This window comes from Lygodium microphyllum, chromosome 30, assembly GCF_053477565.2.
Source record: "Lygodium microphyllum isolate KBCC chromosome 30, Lygodium_microphyllum_v1.1.10, whole genome shotgun sequence".
Classification (NCBI taxonomy): domain Eukaryota; kingdom Viridiplantae; phylum Streptophyta; class Polypodiopsida; order Schizaeales; family Lygodiaceae; genus Lygodium; species Lygodium microphyllum.
Genome location: NC_141164.1, coordinates 61,220,401 through 61,243,652, shown reverse-complemented (window position 1 = coordinate 61,243,652; position 23,252 = coordinate 61,220,401). Strand labels below are relative to the sequence as shown.

The 23,252-nt window shown below is 42.8% G+C and overlaps 1 protein-coding gene across 4 annotated transcripts in view; it reads left to right on the top strand.

Annotated features, from left to right (window-relative positions):
- Window positions 1-9,766: 9,766 nt before the first annotated feature.
- Window positions 9,767-23,252, top strand: part of LOC148009908 (putative protein phosphatase 2C 26) — a 56,981-nt gene continuing 43,495 nt past the window's right edge. For 2 of the 4 annotated variants that reach the window (XM_087673079.1, XM_087673078.1), the window contains exons 1-4: window positions 9,767-10,086; window positions 10,621-10,672; window positions 10,759-10,838; window positions 11,109-11,190. In XM_087673079.1, coding sequence (XP_087529205.1) covers window positions 9,836-10,086; window positions 10,621-10,672; window positions 10,759-10,838; window positions 11,109-11,190 — 465 coding nt within the window. In that variant the 5' untranslated portion in view covers window positions 9,767-9,835. The remainder of the gene's footprint in view (window positions 10,087-10,620; window positions 10,673-10,758; window positions 10,839-11,108; window positions 11,191-23,252) is intronic. The other 2 variants (XR_015689736.1, XR_015689737.1) reach the window with 2 other exon arrangements.

Genomic DNA, 23,252 nt, shown 5'->3' with positions numbered 1-23,252 from the left:
ATCTTTTGAAGTTTAGGTTTAAAAAGAACCTATCTATCCGCTGGTACCATGCTCTGGGGGCTTGTTTCAGCCCATACAATGCCTTCTTCAGTTTACACACTTTGTTCTCAGAATGGGGGGCCTCAAACCCTGGTGGCTGAGCCACGTACACCTCCTCCTTGAGGTCACCATTTAAGAACGCTGACTTAACATCCATTTGGTACACTGGCCACTTCTTGTGGGCAGCCACTGCAAGTACCGTGCGAATAGTGGTCATTCTGGCAGTTGGGGCAAATGACTCTTGAAAATCAAACCCTTCAACTTGTGAAAATCCTTGGGCAACCAGTCTAGCTTTGTACTTTTCTAAGGTACCATCAGCCTTGTACTTTACCTTCCAGATCCACTTGGTGCCAATAATCTTCCGCTTTGCTGGCCGATCCACTAGCTCCCAAGTGTCATTCTTCATTATGCTGTCATACTCCGCCTGCATAGCAGCCTTCCATGATGGATCTGCAAGTGCTTCTTCTAAGTCAGTTGGCTCCTTTACTTCTCTCATAATCTCAACCATCAAGGCCATGTTGACTATGTGAGCAGAAGCCCTCCTTTGCTCCTCTATTCTCTGAGACCTCCTTGGTCCGTCTGCCTTCTCCTCAACAGATGCAGGCATAGGATTATTGTGGTCATAGAGCTGCTTCACCCAGCGCGGCAATGGCTTTTCCGGTGGGGTGATGTCAGGTTGGTGAACTTTTTCCTCATCATCTGAAGATGATGCTTCCTCCTCCTTAAGGATAGGGATAGCTCTCGGGACAGGTTCATAGTGGACTACTTCTTCGCTTGATGATAAAGTGGAAGACCTTGCCTTCTCCTCCTCCACTGTATGCGGATCCTCCTTGAACACCACATCACGGCTCGCGATGATCTTCTTTGCCTCTTGGTCATATAACTTGTAAGCCTTCTGCTCATCACTATAACCCAAGAAGATACATTTTCTGCTTTTTGGTTGTAACTTGTTTCTCTTCTCATCTGGAACATGTGCATAACATTCACATCCAAAAATTCTGAAATGTGAAACAGATGGTTTCTTACCAGTGTAAGCCTCATGAGGTGTTTTTCCCTTGAGAGCCTTTGTGTAGCTCCGATTTAGAATGTAGACTGCAGTATTAACAGCTTCAGCCCAAAAATGGTTAGGCAATCCCTTGCCCTTTAGCATGCATCTTGCCATCTCCACAATGGTACGATTCCTGCGTTCCACAACACCATTCTGCTGAGGTGTGTGAGGCGTCGTCAATTGACGCTTGATCCCTTTGCTCTTGCAAAAGCCTTCAAACTCCTTTGAGTTGAACTCACCACCACCATCTGTTCTAAATTTCTTCACACTTTTCCCTGTTTCATTCTCAACAAGTATTAGCCATTCTTTAAACTTACCAAAAGCTTGAGCCTTATCACGAAGGAAGTACACCCACATCTTCCTACTGTAGTCGTCGACAATCAACATAAAATAAGAAGATCCCCCCAAGGCCTGTGTAGGCATCTTACCACACAAGTCAGCATGCACCAACTCTAGAGGAGCATGTGCTCTATTCTTGCTTTCTTGTGGAAATGCCTTTCTCTGTTGCTTGCCCATCATACAAGCTTCACATGGTTCCTTCAATTCAGTTATTGTAGGTAGGTGAGCAACCATACCTTGCTTTTGCATCTCCTTCAATACTGCAAATCCGATGTGTCCAAACCTTTCATGCCAAAGCTTACTTGTGCCCACTCCAGCGGTGGCTGTAAGAGCACTTAGCTCATACAGGTTGTTCCTTCTTTCTCCTTTGCCAACAATTGTGCCAGCACTATCAATAATTTCTGCACCTGTCTTCTTGAACCTCACTTCATGACCAAGATCAGTTATGGCAGCAACTGATAAGAGATTTCTCCTGATTTCGGGAACATACAACACATTTGAAAGCTTTTTGACTTCACCATTTGCAGCAACAAAAGAAATAGTACCTGTGCCCGCAGCAGGGCATTTAGCATCATTTCCAACCGTCACAGTGATGGATTCTTGTAGAGGCTGCATAGAACTGTATAGACCTTTCTTGTTGGTCATGTGACGGGAGGCCCCACTATCCAACACCCAAGAGTCAGTGGTAGATTCTTCTTGCGCCGAGGAGCACACTTCCTCAATGGTCGCCATGAATAATTCCAACTCTGCTTCAGCCGTATTGGCTGTCTCTTTCCCTTTAGTTTTAAGGGTACCATTCTTTTCATCTGCCTTCTTGACACGACAATCTGCAATCGCATGTCCTTTCTTCTTACAGTAGAAGCACTCTCCTTGAAACTTCTTCTTGCCGCCCTTTTTCTTTTTGTCACCATCATTTTTGGTGGAGGAAACACCTTTGCCTTTTGCATTGGCAGAGAATGCAGCATCTCCATTGTTGCTTCCTTCTCGGGCTTTCAGCCTCAACTCCTCCTCCATTAATAATGCACAAAACTCCTCAAAAGTCAAAGCTTGAGGTCTCACCTGAGTATTAAGGGCAGTTACTAGTCCATCAAACTTTTGTGGACAAATCCGAAGACACCTCCGAGCTAGCTCTTCGCTAGTCTTTTGTATCCCAGCGCCAGCCATCTGGTCGTGCAGATTCTTAATCCGAGTGATGAATGCTTCAACCGTCTCTCCTTCAGCAAACTTCTCCGCTGCTAGTTGATTCTCCAAGTTTTGAATCCTTGTTTGGTTTCGTGTTTCATACTGACTCCTTAGTACATTCCAAGCCTCTGACGCTTTGGTTGTATGCTGAATCAGAGTCAAAACACTGTCAGAACAGCTTGTAACTAAGGCACACAATGCATCTGCATTCCTTCGTTTCCAAGCTCGTAGAAGATCTGCATTCGGAGGAATCATCACACTAGGATTTGATGGGTCGGGGGTAGGCTGTGGTTCTGCGTCAGTCCCCAGCACAGTCTCCAGAAGCTCATAAGAATCAAGGATAGTAGTAATTTTGAACTTCCACAAGGTGTAGTTTGTACCATCTAACTTGCCTTCGCTGAAGGTTGGTGGACGAATCCTCAGTGTTTGAATAGCCGGTACAGCAGCACCACCTCCTGCACCGCTTCCTGATGCGCCAGAACTGCTTCCCGGAGTCGACATCGTTTCTCTTTGCTGTTGAAGCCTTTGCCTCTTGCACTCTCTCCGATCTCTAGAGCCCCCTGGGCTCTGATACCATGTAAAATATTACACGGCGCAGCGAACAGAATCTGAGAAAGAGATAGAGAGTACACAACAGATAAGAGGAGAATCAGTAAAATTCTTTAACTCCAAACAACTGATACAAAGATGGCTCTGTCCACCCGTGCGCTTCCAATGAATGAAGCTTAGATGGCGATCTAGACAGAAGATAGGTGAAGAGCTTAAGGCTAGCTGGAACAACAACTCTGACTGGGTGAAAGATGAGTGTGAGATGGCTGCGAAGGGGTTTAGCTTTTATAGCCCGCGAAGGTCGTTAGGTCGGCCTGCTGACCGACCTACCATATGAGCCTCCACTAGTCGGCCAGGGAATATTCCAGGGAATATTCCCTTTACCATCGGGCCGGGGGCGCTGCCCCCGGACCCCCGCCAGGGGGGCCGCTGCCCCCGGACCCCCGCCAGGGGGGCCGCTGGCCCCCCTGGGACCCCCCAGCCAGGGGCCGCTTCCGCGGCCCCCGGACCCCACAATAGGGGCCCCTTTTAACTCCCTTACCACGCAACTCAATGCAATGTGCCTCGAGTTGCTACCAGCATAACCACTCCGTCTAACCCAAAGATTAGACCCACAACAGTCACCTTTTTGCCATCCGGTCACATAGACCTCATCTGATATACAAGTCAGGACTCAACCAATGTCCGGGCTCACATTTGGCTTCTCCTCATAATGGGGGCCTTACAACTTTGAGCACCATGGATCATTGGTAGCACCTAATGAGGGTGGGGCATTGATCATATCTAACAAAAGTCATTACACTAAAGGGCAAGCTTGTAGTCCCGTAGAGATGATCGGGTCTCCTCTTGCATGTCTTCCACCCTCTAGTGTTTACCCTGTGATGCAAGCATGCATGCATGTGTGCCAAGTGGCTCAGTAGCATAGTGTAAATGCGCTACCATGTTTAGGCCATGAATGCTTGGTAAGTGTGTTAAAATTCTGAAGTTAATGCCACAATAGGCTCCATGTTGCACCACGTTTCACTCCTTTGCACACTTTCAATTTTGTTTTTTGAGTAGGTTCTACTTGCTTGAGAACATCAAAGCAAAGATCAAATGAACACATATATAGAAAATCATCCCCACATGATAAGAAGTCAAGCCTAACTCTTAGTCCATGTATTGTGAGATCTCCCCATCATGTTTATTTGTCTTGTGAGATCTCTCCATCATTTTGAGAGGACCTCTCTCTCTCTCTCTCTCTCTCTCTCTCTCTCTCCATGCCTCCTTGAACTCTTTTTTCAATGTGAATGAACTAACTCGTTCTTTAGTCAATAGCTAGTGGCATGCTCTCCGCAATGGAACAAGCCATGGCCTATCATTTGTCATTGGCTCCTTATTGTGGCATTGATTTTAGTGAGATGATTATGGTTGAGTTTGGTTATAGTGATTATGGTTTATGAGACCAGACATGGCCTATCCTTTGTCATTGGCTCCTAATCATGGCATTGGCTTTATTGATTATGGTTGAGTCTGGTTATAATGATTATGGTTCATGAGATTAGACATGGCCTATCTTCTACCATTGGCCCTAATTGTGGCATTAATAGAGTTTCAGTGAGAGGATTAGTCTCTATGATATCTTAATCTATTTAGGCTTGACAAAAAATAAGCAATGAAGCTCTTTCTCACACTTTAACTAAGCACCCAATTCTTCTATTTATATTTGCATTGTGCATTTATTATTTTGAAAATTACTTCTACTTACTTCTTCTATTATGCCAAAATAGTGGAGTCACAATCATAGTTACATTTGAAGACACATTCAAAAGTGCCAACATGTGTATGCACTGGTCTTCACACACAACATGTATTGTATGAAAATGCAAGTGTTAGTAAATGAACATACACATCAATATCAATCTCCATACACATCACATACTAGCCATATGAGAGAGAGAGAGAGAGAGAGAGAGAGAGAGAGAGAGAGAGAGAGAGAGAGAGAGAGAGAGAGAGAGAGAGAGAGAGAGAGAGAGAGAGAGAGAGAGAGAGAGAAAGAAAGTTATATTAACGTCTTCTAAAGACCAAAACTGGCCTATGAGACAAACTGTGATACAACTGATGAGGTCCAGCTATCCAAAATAAAAGTGTTGAATGAAAAGCTAAAAACTGGAAACTGAAAATACGGTGCTGTGAGTGTGATAAGTGTCGTGTATGTGTATGTGCGTATGTAGCTCTGGTACCCCAGATAATGGCTACAAAAGGGGAACAAATGTCGGCTGTGATAGGGGAACAACTGTCGGCTGTGATAAAGTGGTGCGATGTGTATATGTAACAGATGCAGGGAGATATACTATCCTGGGATGTAGTAGCAGTCGTCAAAGTCGCTAATAGCAGGTGATCCCTCCTGGATGCAGGATGTGGTACATCGGCGGTGCAGAAAGAGCAAACTGGAGATCTGAGATCCAATGTGTCGAGTGTCGAGTGTTGAGAGAGAGAGAGAGAGAGAGAGAGAGAGAGAGAGAGAGAGAGAGAGAGAGAGAGAGAGAGAGAGAGAGAGAGAGCTCATAAGAGACATGTTGTGCTGCTATACCTGTGCTTTATGTATGCTTGTGTAAAGTCAAGCAAGTCTCATTAAACTAGTGACACCATTCAAGATAATGCAATAAGATATGCATAGTGTTTATTTGTTTTTGACCCTCTAACTTATCTTGAAAACATACTCCCATGGATGCTTACCTCCTTTGCATGCTTTAGCATGCACTACCCAATGGGCCTCACATGATTATTTTTCCTCTATCACCTCAAGGGTTGCTTGGGCATGCCCTATTCCTAGGCTTTGCTTGACTCTACATCCTCTACCACCTTAGCCTCCAAGAGCGCAACCTCTCTCTCCAAGAGCTACTCTTTGTCCTTCACCTCAATTGTACTAGTGGCCTCCCCATGTACATCCACTTGCATTGCATTATGTAGAGCATTTAGAAGCATGAAATTGTAAGATTATCATATGTCTATGAAATGAGGATTATCCCATGTGATATTTGGTATATGCAAGGATGTCATGAGTGTAGTTGAAATTTCAACTAATTGTACTTTCATTTTAGATAAAGGGCAACCCCATCAAAACATTACAAGGATTTACATTATAACCATTTTTAGAAGTCTACGAGATACCTTCAACACATGGCACCCTTTTCTCAATCTTCTTAACAAGGTCAGGCTCTCCCTTACAATCTTGCCAAAAACCAAATCAATCTTACGTTGAACTCATTTACCTACTGTAACCAAGTTCATGTTTGCCCATATTTCCTTTTGTGATGACTTTGATGATATTCCACACTCTTAAGGTTTCCTAATCTATTCTCCCCTGATCCCCAAAAAGCATTGTCTTGAGCCTAATGTTGGAATTTAGGCAAGAGCCCAAAACCCATGCTTTAACCCTCTTCCACATAGCGTGTGCTATAAGACAATATCATAATACATGACGTATGGTCTCTTTTACCTTGAGACACATATCACACCGTTGATGGATCTTCTTAAACTTCCCTAACATGTTATTGGTACTAATTTTTAAAGAGGAAATCTTCCACAATGGCAAGTTGAGTTTGTTGAAAGGGTTGTTATCCCAAACCTTCTTGATCTTGGTTCTTCATGCTTTCCAATGCTCTTGAGGGAGTGAATCTTCCATTCTACATGCACTTTGAGAAAGTTGTCATCCTTTCTCACCTCAAAATCTATTCTTCCTTTGGATAAAATAGACTTTTTGTTTTTGCTAGTTTGCAATAACTTAATCAGGTTACATCCTGTGTGGACCTTGGTCATTGGCCACACTTCTTTTTTCCTCATGAAATAGTCCCTCAACCACTTAGTTTGAAGTTCCTTGTAGCCTATTAAATCTCCATGAACTTACATGTTTGATGGTCCCATAGGTCCCACCATCTATTGAGACCATTCTTAGACAATGCTCCACATTTTTGCCAATTTTTCTTGGCAAGGGTATTACAATCCTCCTTGGCAAAGGGGGAGCGCCACGAGTGTTGACTCAAAGAGGGGTCCTCTCTTCTATTCTCCTTCTCTGGCCATTTCAACCCTTTGACCATAAGTTTCCATGCATGCAACAATGCATTGGTTGCCTCAAACTTTTTTTAATCTTGAAATCAATCTCAACAAATACTACATCTTCCCATTCAAGTACATTCCATGAACCAATGGGTGCCTCAGCTTGCTTAATCTAATGGGTTTTTATTCTTGCCCATGGAAGATTATAGTTCATCCTACCCAATAGTTTGAATAGAAATCTACCTAATTTGTCTCTCAACTTGTCCAATCCCAAGCCTCCTTGGGCTCTAGAGTCACAGACTAATCACCAAGCTATAGAATACCAATTTGAGTTATTAGCATATCTACCTAATTTGTCCCTTAACTTTGTCAAATCCCAATCCTCCTTGGGCCCTAAAGTCATAGACTAGTCCCATTTGAATTATTAGCACAACCCCAAATAAAATCTCTAGCCTTTCGCTCCAATGCTTCCCAACAGGCTTTGGAAAATACATTCATTGATGCAACAAATGCAGTTGTAGGATTAACCATTGCATTCAACAAGGTTATTCTTCTACTTAGCCCAATAGACATATTTTGAAACTTGCAATCTTGGCATTTAGCTTAGTGAGCAGCCATTCAAATTTCTATTTTGAGTGACACCCACCCTAAAGCAGACAACCCAAGTACCTAAATTTTCCTTTGGTTTATATATCTGGAAACCATAGTTGTTCATCAAGTCTTCGTTGGCATTGTCAAGTGTCACCCTAGTATGATAAATTTAATCTTGAGTGCAATTGCCTTTGCAATTATCTTGCAGCATACATTCAACTTAGTGAGTGGCCTCCATTGAGAGATGGCCATCTTGTCTCCATAGACTTTGGTATTAAGTTAATTAGCCCATGGTTGACTGATTTTGGGAGAAAGCCAACATGCCTCAAGTGCTTGGCATAGGCACAAATGTATTGGCCAACAGACATTGCATATTCCCTATAGAGTTCAAGTGGCAGTCCATTAGGTCCATGTGTCTTCCCAACTTTCATTTTCTTTAATACAAACTCCAACTCCTCCATAGAGATTGGCCTTGCTAATAGTGCTGCAATATTTGTTGTTACCCTTTCTATACAAGGTGTAAGTAGCTTGTTTAGTGCCTCATCATAGCCTTCTATATCTATCAGTTACTACCAACTATGGTTGAAAGATGATCCACAAAGGCCTTTGAGATAGAGAGGTCATCTTTGTGGATATTGCATTCTTCATCTTGTATGGCAATTATGGTTTCCCTTTTTCTTTTGACCTACAAGGATTGGAAAAAATAAGGATGGTCAAATTCCCCCTCTTCCTCAAATTTGGCCCTCAATTGGACTTTGATACCATAGACTCTGTATTTTTCCCTAGCCTTAAGAAAATCGTGAAGCCACATCAATATTTCGTGAGATATACACTATTCACGACGTGTTATGTGTTTGTTGAGCATTTTAATATTAAAAAATACCTTAGAATTTCAAAGGTTTGGGGTCATCTTACATGTGCTATGCAGGATAGGATAGGTCCTAGGTTCATGAAATCCTACAATTACAATATAAGTATAGACAAGTATAGATAGTTCAAGTATAGATGTGTTTAGTGAGCATTTTGATATTTAGAGATACCTTAAAATTTTAAACCCCCACGCCTAGGTTCGTGAAATCTTACAATTATAATAGAGTATAATATAGCCTAGACAAGTATAGATCATACAAGTTCAGCCGTGTTTATCGAGCATGGCTAGAGACGTGTGCGCATACCTAGTCAAATCACTTGCCCAATGTCTAAGGCGTGGGGGCTGTCTTATGACCTGCTCCAAACGCAGGACTACACGGGCAACGCAAGAAGAGATCTTCTGCTGCTGGTAATACGAACTCCATGGATACCCCCAATAACACATCTCCGTGCAAAGAGAGAATGAATGCAAATGCACTATACATGCAACAATGCATATGCGCTTGGCAGAAGGAAGAAGCAGTTCATCTCACAGCTGAAAGGAGGCTTCCATGTCCGTCTAGTACGCGCAGAAACCTGTCGAAGAAGAATGAAAGAAAAGAATTTTGTTGAGCTTGTGGTTTGAAGACGAACAAACGGGAGAGAATCCTTTACTAGAGAGAGAGAGAGATATTATTGTCTGACACTTGTTGAAGAAACAGAAGTAGAAACAGAAGAAGGAAGAAGAAGAAGAGATTGGTGCCTTGGAGTTTCAGACGAACAACGTGAGAGAATTCTTCCTTTTGAGAGAGACATAGATACACCTTCCTTCCAAGAGGGACATAGAGACACCTTCCGTTTTGAAACCTGTTGAAGAAGAAGAAGAAGAAGAAGAAGAAGAAGAAGAAGAAGAATAGAGCTCTGATTTCTGTCTGAAACCTGTTAAAGAAGAATTAGAAGGAGGAGGAGAGGAGAAGATCATCTTCCTTGTGCCTTTGCAGAGGGACGGACGCCGAAGAATTCTTACTTATGAGAAGAAAGAGCCAAGAGAGACGGAAATCCATTTCGAGGATAAGATTAATACGCGGACGAAAAAAAGTAAGACAAAAAAGAAGAGGCCAAGGATCTTTGATTCCTCGCTTTATAGTATAGTAATAGTAATAATAACAATAACAATACACACTGTACACCTGTGAGGCTATGGCGATTGTGAGGCGAGGGGGTTGCGGGTGCGACCTCCTCCCGTTCTCACATCTCCCGCCTTCCAAATCCGCACAGACAAGAAAACCAGCCTTCGTCCATGGCTTTCTTAAAGAGTTCCATCCTCAAAGGATCACCGCCGTTAGAAGTAGAAACTGCTGCAGTTTTGGAATAAGTTCAATGAGGCCCCCCGCCTCTTTTCACCACGTTGTTGCAGTGCTGTCTGCTGCTGACCAAGCTTGCGACTCCAGGTCTTGCTCTTGGAATACTTAATCATAGATTCATGTTCTCAGGTCTTCACAGCTTCTCGTTGTTCATGGCTTAATGGCGGCTTGCATCTTTAAGTACTACTCAGTTTATCTCTGGAATTGTTTATGCCCTTGTTTCTCTACTTTCAGACCAACAAGAAGTTCCAAACATCGAAATGAAATCGAATGAAATACTTTTTGTTGACATATACTTGTCAAGCATCAAGCAGAAACCTACAATGAAAAGAGTAATTAGAAGTTACACACTTGGGAAACTGATGCACCATTATCTCCCAAAGATTGGGAAATACTTTTACATCCAGTGAATCTTGTGAGCCTTGACATTGTTGCCAATGTATGCATCTCTATATACATGCTACCGGATGCCACATAATTCAGAATATACAGGCTTGTATTCGGTAACCATGCCAAATGAATTGGCACACCAGCTTTGGATCGTAATATTGACACAAAATAAATCGAATTGATATCATACTCATGTTTCTAACATTTATCTTGCCTTTAAAAAATATGCAGGTTTGAACTGGAGTTGACTGTGGGAAGTGAGATTATCCCACACCCGGAAAAGGTAACTGAGCAGCTAATGTTGCAATAACAGCATCTTTGTGCATTTTTGTATGCATTTGCATGTGAATACTAATGCTTGGCTTGCAGGTGGAAAAAGGTGGAGAAGATGCATTTTTTGTGAGCAATTACAATGGTGGTGTTCTTGGAATTGCTGATGGCGTTTCAGGGTATGGGCTTTGCTTAAGATTGAGTACAAAATTCTTGCAAGCTTGAACATTTCTCCATTGTCGTCCTTGTCAGTTTCTGAGGTGTATTTATCAGTCTGATGAATATGCTTCCATGAATTCCTTATTGTGTAATACATTGAATCACTATAGTTTTTGCCCTATTGTCTCTTTTTTCCGGGGAAAAAAAAGTGTGCCTTGATAGTCTTTGCTGTTCTGCTGCTTTCTGTTTTTACATATATTAATTATGAGAAATGCTATTGATCGTGTCAGCTGGGCGGAGGAAAATGTTGATCCTGCATTGTTTGCGCGTGAACTTATGGAGCATGCAGCGGCAGCTGTTGGGAATGAAGAGGTAAGGACTGCACTTGAGATTGATCATGTAAAAAGTGTTGAAGTAAAGGCATTACCAACACTAAATAGTTTCTGCTTCTTGGCATTTTGTGAAACTGGCCTGTTCACTGGGAAGGGCGGTAGTGTACAACCAAAATATATAAATGCTTTCACCCAATTTAACAGTCGCCCACTTTACTTGAACTTAAGGACATAGAATCAAGAAGACATATAGGAAGCTAGAATGCTCCTGTTGCCACACAGACACCCTGTTGGCCCCTAAGTTAGGCGCCTTGCGGTATTTCTTTATTTTTAAAAAGGAGAAAGTACAATGGGCTGTCTTTCACCTATTTTGGGTGAAATTTGACAGCATAACAGTACAATTACTGACCCAAAACAAGCAGACCAGGAGGGGAAACTCTGCCCAAGTCTGAAACTTCTGGTTGGAGTGCTGAATTGACCATTTTGGCCTGCTGTAATTACTGGTTCAGACCTGTTCTGAAACCTGTTTTTAGTTCATGCTGTTCCCTGCACTATTCAGCCCACTGTAATTACTGGTTCAGACCTGTTCTGACACCTATTCTCAGCTCATATTGTTCCCTGCACTGTCCTGCATCATCTGGGCCAAGTGCCCCTTGATTCTGACATCAATTGGGCTCTGAAATACCCTCTGAACAGTCCAGAATCAGTTTTGGTTTAGTGCTGTTTCAGACACTTGCTTGGTGAGGTTAACACCCTCACCTGCCCCTGCTGGGAATTGCAAACAACTGCTCCTATTCCTGAAGAAAAGAGGCTCTTGCCTCATGCAAAAACAGCATATCCCACACAGCTGTACATGAATTAGAAGAAAGGCCCTTGATTCTGTAGCATAACCATACTGTCAGGGAGAGAAAGAGAGAGAGTAGGAAGCAAGCTCAACCCTCTGTGTAGCATAGACAAGGTAGGCCAGCTCCCAAGAGCTCTCCATCTGCAGCAATCCATCTCTCTTTCACAAAACATGAGCCCCCCATGCATTGAAACTCGTTTTTGTGCCGCTCTCTCTCTCTCTTTTGGGAATTTATGCCCAAATTGTGACACATGGCATACATGTAACAATTTTCTTGTTTAAACCTTTCAGTCTAAAATTCTCCATTCTCGGTTCAAAATTTGACCTTGGCACAACCAGAGGATTAATCCTTGTACAAAAACGAAGATAATGATGCGAACAGATTCTGGGGTCCAAAAATAGTAACTACCTGAATTTTAGGAGTTGCTTCCATTGTATCCCCACTAGTCTTCTGACCATCTTTGCTGACTATGGCTGCATCCAAATTTACAATGTAGCTCAACTGAAAGTGAATTTCCACTAATGACCCCACATGGACTAATCTTTTGAAGATTTGTCCATCTTCACTTTGAACTAGTCTCTTCCAGGCTAGTTCTTCAACACACTTGTCCATACACACTTTCACAAGTCTCTTCCAGGCTTGTCAATCTACAGTGCCATCAGTCTCTTCCAGACTTGTACCGGACTTTAACTGTCCAGTCTTGACTCATTAGACATTCCTGTCCGTTTCACATACTGGCCATGCAACTCAGGCGTTTAGATTTCAAGAGGTATCCTTCCAAAAAGAAAAACCAAATAAAATATGTAATAAAGAAATCAACAAAAAGGTAATAGTTGTCACAGTCTTGTGACATTTTGTACTTTCGCTCTTGGTTGAATGACTTTCTGTTTAAAAAACCTAAACATGGCTTTGGCAACATTTGTGTAGGCTGAGACGCCCAATAGGCTGTGATCACACTGTTATCAACCCTGCACAGCTCATTATAGTATTGTGAAAGAAAAACTTTCTGATGTGAATACATTGAGATGTAACTTTGAGAGCAATTAGGGTGGTAGTGAACATTAAGGGTGCAAGACCACAACCATATGCTGTTTGCTAATGCAAGGAGTCAGTTTAAGAAATTGGATCTGAACAGTTGGAGTTAGACTTGAGGCATTTCCTATCATAGTTTTGCCCCAGGCATGAGCTGTACACGTCATTGCACACTATTGTTACTTGATGAAGATGGTGGTCACTGCTTACCTCTCTTGGAAAAGCTCTATCCATGCTGTTTGCCTTGCTGGAGTTGTTTTAGCCTTTGGGAAGTCTTGAAGCACAGCAGTAGAATGTAGAAGCATTATATGGGTAACATTTGCTTGCTTTGTGGAATATCGCATGCAACTAGTAGCATAAGTTATAGAGTGCACAATAATGAACAAGAGAGAGTTCTGAAATCAACAACATTACTTTCTAAGTTAGTTGTTATGGCGAAAGGAGAATAAAGAAATTTAGCACCTCTGAGCTAAAGTGTTTATATTTTTAAGGAAGGTCTCATTGCAGCTTATGCCATTAGAGTACCAGACAACACTTCAGATTCTCACTAGTATTAATTCAGTGTGCTGTGTATAATGCAACCAGTTGGTTTATTAGTAGCGGTAGGGTTACTAGCAGATGGGCCAAGGCAAAAAATGGTCCATCATAGAACATAAGGAAAATATAATTGATTAATGAGAATAAGGAAATTTAGCACCCATAATCTTAAAAGTATGTGTATGTTATGAGGAGGTCTTACCGCAGCTGGTGACAAGGACATACAGGTCATGGGCTGAAGCAATGGCCAACGTAGTTTATGCCCTACGGGTTGATGTTCTAGACTTCAATAGAGGCTATGAGATGAGGGAGTATGGACCTCCTCCCCATTAGGTGTGTGATACAATCTATGATACAGGGATTGAGGGACTTCTCGAGGATTGGCAACTATGGGATGGCTTGCGGGCGAACTTGGAGGAACCAAGCATACTTAGGAGAGCTTGTGTGTACTAATTACAGGTTGATGACTCATGCCATGTAGGATCGAGAGCCAACATCTGTGAAAGAGGCATTATAGTCTACCCATTGGTGGATGGCCATAGAGTACGAGTTGGAGGCTATTGAGCTAAACGGCAAAGAGGCAGAAGACGGAGAAGAGGGAGCAAACGAAATACCTGATAGGTCACCTCCTTGGCAGGACAAAGACTCCTCGGCATTGGATGGTGAGACACACTCATACTCATCCTCACTGATGAGGTTACCATCATCATCAAATGATGGCTCTCTAGGTGGTGGCTGTGTAGGCAAGGGGAGAATGTCATCATTAGGCACAGGATGTGAGCTACTAGAGCCTCGCCTTACATATGCCTGCAAGCCACTCGAACCACCCCTTCTCGATGATGGAGGGTGTCGAATGACCATGCCCCTACTACTACCTACTCGAACTCCTCGCCTACGAGCACGCTGATTGCGAGTGTCACGAGTATTGCTGCTATAAGCTCTCTATAGAGCTCTACAAAAATCATCTCCTCCTCGTCCACCTCCTAATGAAAACTCGGAAGAGTGTCGCTCGTCAACTTGAATGTATCAACATTCACCTACACAATGCAGTGATGCACGTAAGATTGATCATTATAAATGCTAAAGTCTGAATTGTAAAGTATAAACTTCAAAGTTTAAAGCTTAAAACAACAAATTTTAAATGTTATGGTTAAGTGTTTAAACTTTACCTACTTCGGACTACCCATGCTCATCATAGCCCTCATCATGTGTAAGTTAGTGCGGTAATAGACTAGCCGCTCTAACTATCGTGTGCTAAGCTGATTGCAAATCTTCGTGTGAATGAGAGAATAGGCACTCCAGTTTCTCTCACATGCACCCGAATTGCAATCCTGGGCATGACCCTCATGGCTAAGGGTTGAAGGGTCTCCAATGCGTATCCAAAGTTTTGCTACCAAAATTAAGGCTTCACAAGTGACTCTCTCCTCCAACAAGTGGGAGAAGTAAAAGCCACATGCCCTCTCTAATCTGCATAGTATCCTAGCTCCTCTAGCATTGCATTGTGGTCATCCACAAGGGTCACACGAGTCAAATAAGCAAGCTGGTCCTAATGGAACTCTCTATCATCCATGACTGCCGGTGACTTGTAGGTTGGATGTACCAATGCGGCAAAACCATGGATGGGCTTATGCATCTATGCTCATCTCCTCTTTGCTATCTCTAAAACATGTGCACACTGTCTCTGTGATCACTGTACAAGCACGTGCCTTCACCAATGCCGCTCTAAAAAAGTGAATGAGAAGGCCCATGGTAGACTCCTCGCAATCACTCGTACGTAACACCCTATAAAAGGGAGTCACGACAATGACAATGGCATGGAATTTTTGCCAAAAGTGCTCATTAAGGCACAAGTGCTGCATGGCTTTGGCCTCCTCTATCTCATGCTTATCCCACTCATTCCATAGAGCGGACACCACTGTCTAGACCGCACCTCATAAAGGCACTCCAGCAATAATCACATGTAAGCAAAGCGAGTTGAAGAAGGCTTCTTCAACTCCAGTGTGCTATGCTCATGATACATTGCAAGCACCTTTACCTTTACCGTGAAAAATGTGACAATTGATGTAGCTTTGTGAATCACCCGCTTCACCCACTTGAGCTTCCCAATGTCCTCCATGAGCAAGTTCAAACAATGACTTGCACATGGAGTCCACACAATTGTAGGAAACTCGGCCTCAAGCAAATGGCCCATGCGCCGACAATTCAATGCGTTGTCGGTAACAACTTGCACCACATTTGAGGGGCCCACCTACAACCACAATTTACAAATTAGAAAAGTATACTAACAATACTTGGAGGTTAGAGAGAGAAAGAGAGTTAAAACTTGAGCCTTTCAAATTTCAAGTTTCAACTTTCAAGATTCAATAATGAAGAGAGATGGGGGTTGGGGGCCTTGCGGCCCGGGGGGAAAGAGAGAATCGAGATAGATACTAGAGAGAAATTAGAATAGGGAGATAGATAGTTATGCATAAATCAATTATCATAATGAAAGAAAGTGAAACAAATTTAAAAGGCAATGTATACCGCAATGATAGCTTGTTGAATGTAGCGGTAGATGAATGCGCCCGCCATTTTTCTCCCTCTCCTACCGGTATCTACGGCCCGTAAAAAGTAAGTGCAAGTGGACATGAGATGAGTATGTTGATGATGCCTCGTTTCTTACGATCACTTCATCTATCGGTGAGAATGAAGCAACCATATTTTATCTATGCGGCTTGAATAGGATCAAGGGCTTTATCAATCCTCTTCTCTTTATCAATCTTTTTTGTCCTCATGTCATTGTATGTAACACTGGTCCATCTTTCAATATGGATCCACATTAGCAATGGCTTTTACCATCTTCTATTGCTCTTGCTTTAGGACATTGAATGCAAGGTTGCACTCAATCACCGTGCGTACAATTTCAATATCTACAAGTCGTTGCCGTTGCCTTTCTCTAAGAAAGGCAACCGATCCACACACATGACCGGGAGCTTGAGAGAGAGGATTCTCTCTCCGGCACCGCATGAGCCTCCACTCTTTGTCTTTTACTGGAGTCGGATACGGATGTGGAGCCCCCACCACCAATAGTAGAGGCCTCTCCCGCATTGGTTGAAGGTACGCCCACATTTGATACTTCCTCGTTAGTAGGCATAGGAGTTGATGTCGATAAGCCACTTCCTCCTCCTCTTGTGGATCCCCCTCTCATCTTGGCGAGAATCTCCTCCACGATGTTTTGAGGGATCTCCTTGCATGGAGCAAGTTGCCCCCCCATCTTGGAGAAGCCGAGTTGCACCACTTGTATAGCGCTTCCTGTAATACTTGTATGTCCAATGGCAGAAGTTGGACTTCTTTGTATCCCTCTCCACATGGATCGCATGTAAATTGAAGGCCTCGTGCTTCTCATGTGTCATGGTACCGATGAGGGATAAAGAGGCCACACAGAGAGAGAGAGAGAGAGAGAGAGAGAGAGAGAGAGAGAGAGAGAGAGAGTTGAGTCTCGACTCTTGAAACTTGAGTCTTGAAAGTTGAAAGGGAGGGACACTTGAGAGGCCTGAGGATTGGGGTAAAGTTGAAAGAGCAAGAGTGAGAGAGAGGGGATGGGAGATGAGAATGGCAAATGCTTTGATAGGGTGCGGGATAGAGGGGATAGGAGATAAGATTTGAGAATGGCAAATGCTTCGATAGGATGCGTGAAAGAGGGGATGGGAGATGAGATTCGAGAATGAAAAATCACAAGTCCATTCAAAAATCAAGATCCAAGAGAGGAAGATGAGAATGGTAAGTGCCTGCTGAATTAATGTGGAAGCATGGAGGAGAGGAGCACCTTTTGTAGATGAGAGAAGGGTCAAAGTTTAAACAGTCAAAGAGGGGTCAACGATCAAAGAGAGGACTGCTAGCTGGAAGGAATCCAAAGAGGGTTTTGGGGGGGTGGAGTGCATGGAAAAGGGGATGGGATGAGGTATCCAAGGCTTCCCACCATCCCAAAAGTGCCACGCAGGAAGGGGCAACACGCAGGAGTAAAGATGGGGGCACAAGGAACACGGGAGGCAGAATGTTGGACACATAGGTGAGGTGGCCCAAATAGGCGCAAAATATTGTATGAATCCGTATGAATATGTACCGTGTGGTACCGTACGGATCGTATGGTATAAACAGTACCGTATGTTGTACGGAGGCAACTATGCTAGTGATCTACCAAGACTACAAAGGCAATGGTATCTTACCAAGGGAGCCCAAGTGATCACCCCAAAGAGGCCATGGTATTGGACCAAGGGTACTTGTTGGCTGCCTATGGTCCTACCAAGTCCTGCAAAGGTGGATGGAATTAACAATGGACTTCTTTTTGTGTTTTTTTTCGGGTTGAGATTTTTTTTGAGGGCTTTATTTTAGTTTGTCACAAAATTTGTCATCGAGGGTTTGAAATTAGTGTTCGTTCCATTGAGTCATTGTGCCCTGTAGTACGGGAAATAAGGATGGATGGTCCCACTACCTTTATAAAACATGCAAAACAATCCCACACTACTATCGTAAGTGCTTAGGGAGTCCTAAGGGTGTATGTGTATCAATCATATGGAGAATATGTGGAGAGACAAGCATGACGAAGTGGGAACAAGCAAGACAAGCAAAGCCAACATGCAAGCATTGAGAAAAATTGCCTCAGGAGACTATCATATGCAATGCCACGAGTATGGTCCATCCAGAGTCGACTACTCTAAAGGTGATCGAAAAGGGATAAATGCGTACAGATGCATGTTTACATGAACAGAAAGCTAGTGTCCACGGGTAATACAAAGGAATATGTAAATTTCCATGCTTATACAGAATGTGATGTAATGGTGCCACTTGGATAGTGCCCTCACAAGGGAGTTGTTCACTTGCCCAAGCGCCCTTTTACAATCATGTCATCCTGGTAGTGCGGATGAAGTTATAAATGTCTATTATATACAATACAAAATAAATAAATGTTTGAAAGTGAAAAACTGTAAGCATCATCACTATCACTATCAACAGTAGAAAACTACCCTATCTCAAATTGGAAGGAGAAGGAAGAGGGAACCACCCTCTTCGTGTCAATTTGGAAAAGTAGAGGAGGGTGTATCCAAGCTGATCTAAGGTAGAAGATACTGAAGAATCGGCTTGTTGAGCACCTTAGTAAAAATATTTACAAAATTATTACTAGACGGTATAAACTCTAGGCGAATAGCACTTGGGCCAACTTGCTCTTTGGTAAAGTGGAAGTGAATTGCCAAGTGTCGTATTTGAGATGTGATGATCGGATTTCCTACGAGAGCAATGACACTTTGATTGTCGCAGTAGACAATTATAGGCGTCGTATAAGGAAATTGAATTGTGGCCAGTTAGTTTCTCAGATGGATGGCCTTTGTGACACCATTGAAAAGAGCCTGATACTCTATCTTGGCCGTGGAAGCCGCCATCGTCTCTTGCTTACGGCTAGCCCAAGAGACGGTGCCGTACCCAAGGTGTAGAGATAGCCACCATGGGAACACCACGTGTCAGGATCTTCCACCTAGTCAGAATCAGTGTACCCCTGCAAGTATAAACCATGACCATAAGTTAGTTTAGTCCATAATTATAGGTACACCTTAAGTATCTCAACACATGAAGACAAGCAATCCAATGAGACATTCTAGGTGCTCTAAAATATTGACTAGCAAACTAACCGAGTATGCAAGATTTGGTCTAGTATGAATTAACCAAAGTAGTTTCCCTACAATAGAACAATAAGTGTGAGTGTCAAAAGACCGATCCAAGGTATCCTTATGTAGATGGACAACGGGATCAAGAGGTGTGGCCACAAGCCGTGTCTGATTAGTGCAATACTATTCCACTAGTTGTAGGACGTACTTCTGCTGCAACAGAAATATACTCCCCTTAGATTGAATAATCTCCATCCCTAAGAAATAAGATAACAAACCTAAGTCATTCATCTTGAATGTAGTGCAAAGCTTTGCCTTGATTTTTGCTATAGCCACAAAATTTAAGCCAGTGAGAAGTATATCATCAAGATATAGCACGATATAGTTGACACCCATGCTAGTGGTGCGCACATAAAAATTTGGATCATAGGGGGTAGAATGGTATCCATGAGTCCGTAAGAACTTGTTCATCCTATGGTACCAAGACCTAGGCACTTGCTTGAGTCCATAACGAGCTTTCTGTAAGCGAAATACCTTGTCATTCCGGTCATCAGAAGAAAATCCAGGAGGTTGCTGCATATAGACTTCTTGAAAATAACCATTTAGAAAGGCACTTTTGATGTCCATTTGATAGATTGAGCAACCGTGGTGAGCGGCGAGCGCAACCAATAGACGAAATGATATCAATCGAGCAGTAGGTGTGAAGGTTTCTTCATAGTCAATGTTGTGCTTTTTCTTGAAACCTTGTACAACAAGGTGAGCCTTGTATTTGTCTAAAGTATTGTGAATTGGTTCTAAAAATCCACTCCGTCCCTATGATTGGCTTGTGACAAGGACGATCCACCAAGGTCCAAGTCCCATTTCGGTCGATACTATCCAGTTCCTTCTTCATTGCCTCACGCCATAGAGGGTTGTGGTGAGCCTCTTGCCAATTGTCTGGCTCGGAATGTGCAAAGTAATCAGATGTAAAAAAGGATGCATAGGGGCGAGCTGAGTAGGTCTTCTAGGGCTCTTTGGAGTGGAATCTAGTGGAAGGATCCTCGAATTCCGCATGGTTTGCTGGTACCAACGAGGTAACAGGTCTCGAGGAGGGGGCCTAAGAGAGCTGAAGTGTTTGTAGCAAGGTCAAGAGTGGATAGTAGACCTGGCTCAGAAGGCAAGATCTCATATGATGTAAAAGGAGATGGGGATGTAGAGTCCGAGGTAGAAAACTGCACGATGTTCCTCTCATCAAAGATGACATTCCTCCTAACGATCACCTTGTTTGTCTGAGGATTGAATGAATGATAGGCTTTCGCTTTGGAATAACATCCCCCAAAGATCAAGAGATCTATGGGAGGGGTGAGCTTTCCTATCTTGTCATCCAAAGTATGTATATAACCACAACTACCGAAGACTCTGAAGTGAGAAACAACAGGCCGAGAGTCAAAAAATGCCTTGTATGGAGTCTTTTTAGGAACTATTGCAGTCGGGCATTGGTTAAGGATGTACATTGTGGTGTTAACAACCTCAACCCAAAGGTGCTCAGGGAGCTCTGCTACGAACATCATAGAGCGTGCCATATTCATGATTGTCTAGTTCCTATGCTCTACGACTCCATTTTGGGCAAGGGAGTTGGTAGAGGTGAGCTGGCATGCAATGCCCTACTCCTGTAGAAATTCTGAGAACTCATGGGAGGGAAACTCATCACTTGAATCACTTCTCATGATACCCACACGACGTCGTTATGAACGAGTAGGACCCAAGCACTGAAATAAATGAAGGCATTTGATTTGTGCTTGAGGAAGTACATCCATATGTACCTAGAGAAATCATTCTTTATAAAAAAGAAGTACAACGCGCCATTCAAGGTGGCAGTGGATGTGGGACCACAAAGATCTATATGGATGAGCCTAAGGGATTCCTCAGCACGTGTGGTAGATTGCTGTCACTAGGTGGTGATACTTTTTCTAGTTGCTGTTGCTTTTTACCCCTAGAGTTCTCTTGGATTAAGCCGGGATCTTTGCATGGCTAGAAGAGGCAGCCATTGGGACAAATTGGACTAATAGTTTGTCTGAGCCTTGGGACCGGTTCCATATTGAATAGGCACTGAAGAATAGAATGCCAGTGGTTTGGGATTGTGTGCTTAGCCACTGGAGATGGTGCAGGACAATGAGCCTGGCCAAGACAGAAGATGCACATGTGAGAATGCTCACGGAATAAAAGTCACCGTAGCTGAGCCACATTACACTTTTTGACGTGGTTGCAATGATAAAAGTTTCTTAGAGCAACTTGAGGAATGTAGGGGTCACCATCCCTAAAATTTAGGGAGTTACTATTTTTGGACCCCAAAATCTATTCGTGTCATTATCTTCGTTTTTGCACGAGGATTAATTCTCTGGTTTGTGCCGAGGTCAAATTTTGCATCGATCATGGAGAATTTTAGACCGAAAGGTTTAAACGGGAAAATTATTACATGTTTGCCATGTGTCACAATTTGGGCACAAATTCCCAAAAGAGAGAGAGCATAAAAAAAACGTAATAGGCAGGGGGGGCAGATCTGAGCGTGAAGTTTTCAGGGGCTGAGGGCAGATTGTTGTAAGTACAACAGCTATGGAGAGTACTTCTTCGTCTTTGACTCATGTACGGAGGTAGAGCTTGCTCCCTCTAGTCAACCCTCTCTGGATTCTCAGAGGAAATGCTTTGCATGATGGGCTGATTCAATCGAATGTATAGTTCTGTGTTTTCTTTGCTCTTCTACTAAGGCAAGAGCCTCACTGTTCAGGTTTAGGAGCAGCTGATTGCTCCTCCAATGCAGGAACTAAAGAAAGTGTTGACCATGCCACACAATAGTAGGGTTTTCAGCTCTGATTTAGTGCTGTTTGTGGGACTATTATACTGCTTTAATGATGCCAGGGTCAAAGGATTTGTAGTCCATTTGGTATGGAACAGATCTGGAATGGAATAAGGTTGAGAATAGGTCAAGAAACAGGTGAAAAATAGTAAATATAGAGTTCTGCAAATTGCAATTCTACAATTGAATTATTGAGTTATGCTCACAAAAAGTGTTTTCCTACTTGGGATGTTGTTCTGGATATGCTGTACTGTCCTTATGCAGCTGAAATTTACTCAGAAAAGGACGTTGTTCTGGATATGCTTATCCAGCTGAAATTTACTCAGAAAAGATGAAAGCCAATTGTTCACAGGTTTTATACTTTGGAACATTTCATTTTTTGTAACTTTCCATCTTTTTATTGATAAAGAAATACTGAAAGGGGCGCCAGACTTTGGGGCCAATCTGGTGTTGAGCGAGGGACTAAGGTCTCTGTTTGTGTGTGTATGTGAAAAGACCAAGTATTAATTGAAGGGACTACTGCTTTATGTGAGTCATAGACCGGTTTCATGGTTCCATCCCTGGGATTTGAATTCTTTTTTGTAAGAATTTAAGCTCGGACAATTTTGGGTGAAAAGGCCATACACATAGGTTTTACAGAGATTATAGGTGAGAAAGACTACGAGATTTTTCTTTTCTTGGATAAAGTATTTGCTGGGTACAGGACTAGGAGATGGCAGACATGGACAAAGGCAAAGGAAAACTCCCTCATGAAGAAGAGAGTTCTTCTTCTGCTCATAGACACTGAAGAGAGTATTGGTGCACAGGTGTTAGTACCTTCTAGAATCGAGATTGAACAACAGGATGAGGAGCAAGAATAGGAGGACTTGTTTATAGCACAACTCCTCAGTATGGTTGGCTCTTTCCAACAGCTTGTAAAGAATCCTCGGATGCAAAAATTTTTGAAGTTACATAATGAGGATTCTCAGGCTGAGTCATCAGATCATACCATGAAGTGCTAAAAAAGGCAAACCTTTAATGTGTGTGAGCATGTGGAAAAGACACCAAACCTGGAGATAGGTCCAGTGCAATGAGAAGCACAAGCACAGGACCAAAGAGTGAATGGTCAAGGCAATAATGCACAGGTGGCACAACAGACTATTCCTCCTCAGTTTGCTACCTATCCTGGTTACTTTGGTGGTGGGTTAGTTTTTCAAGCAATGGCTAGATTACCCAT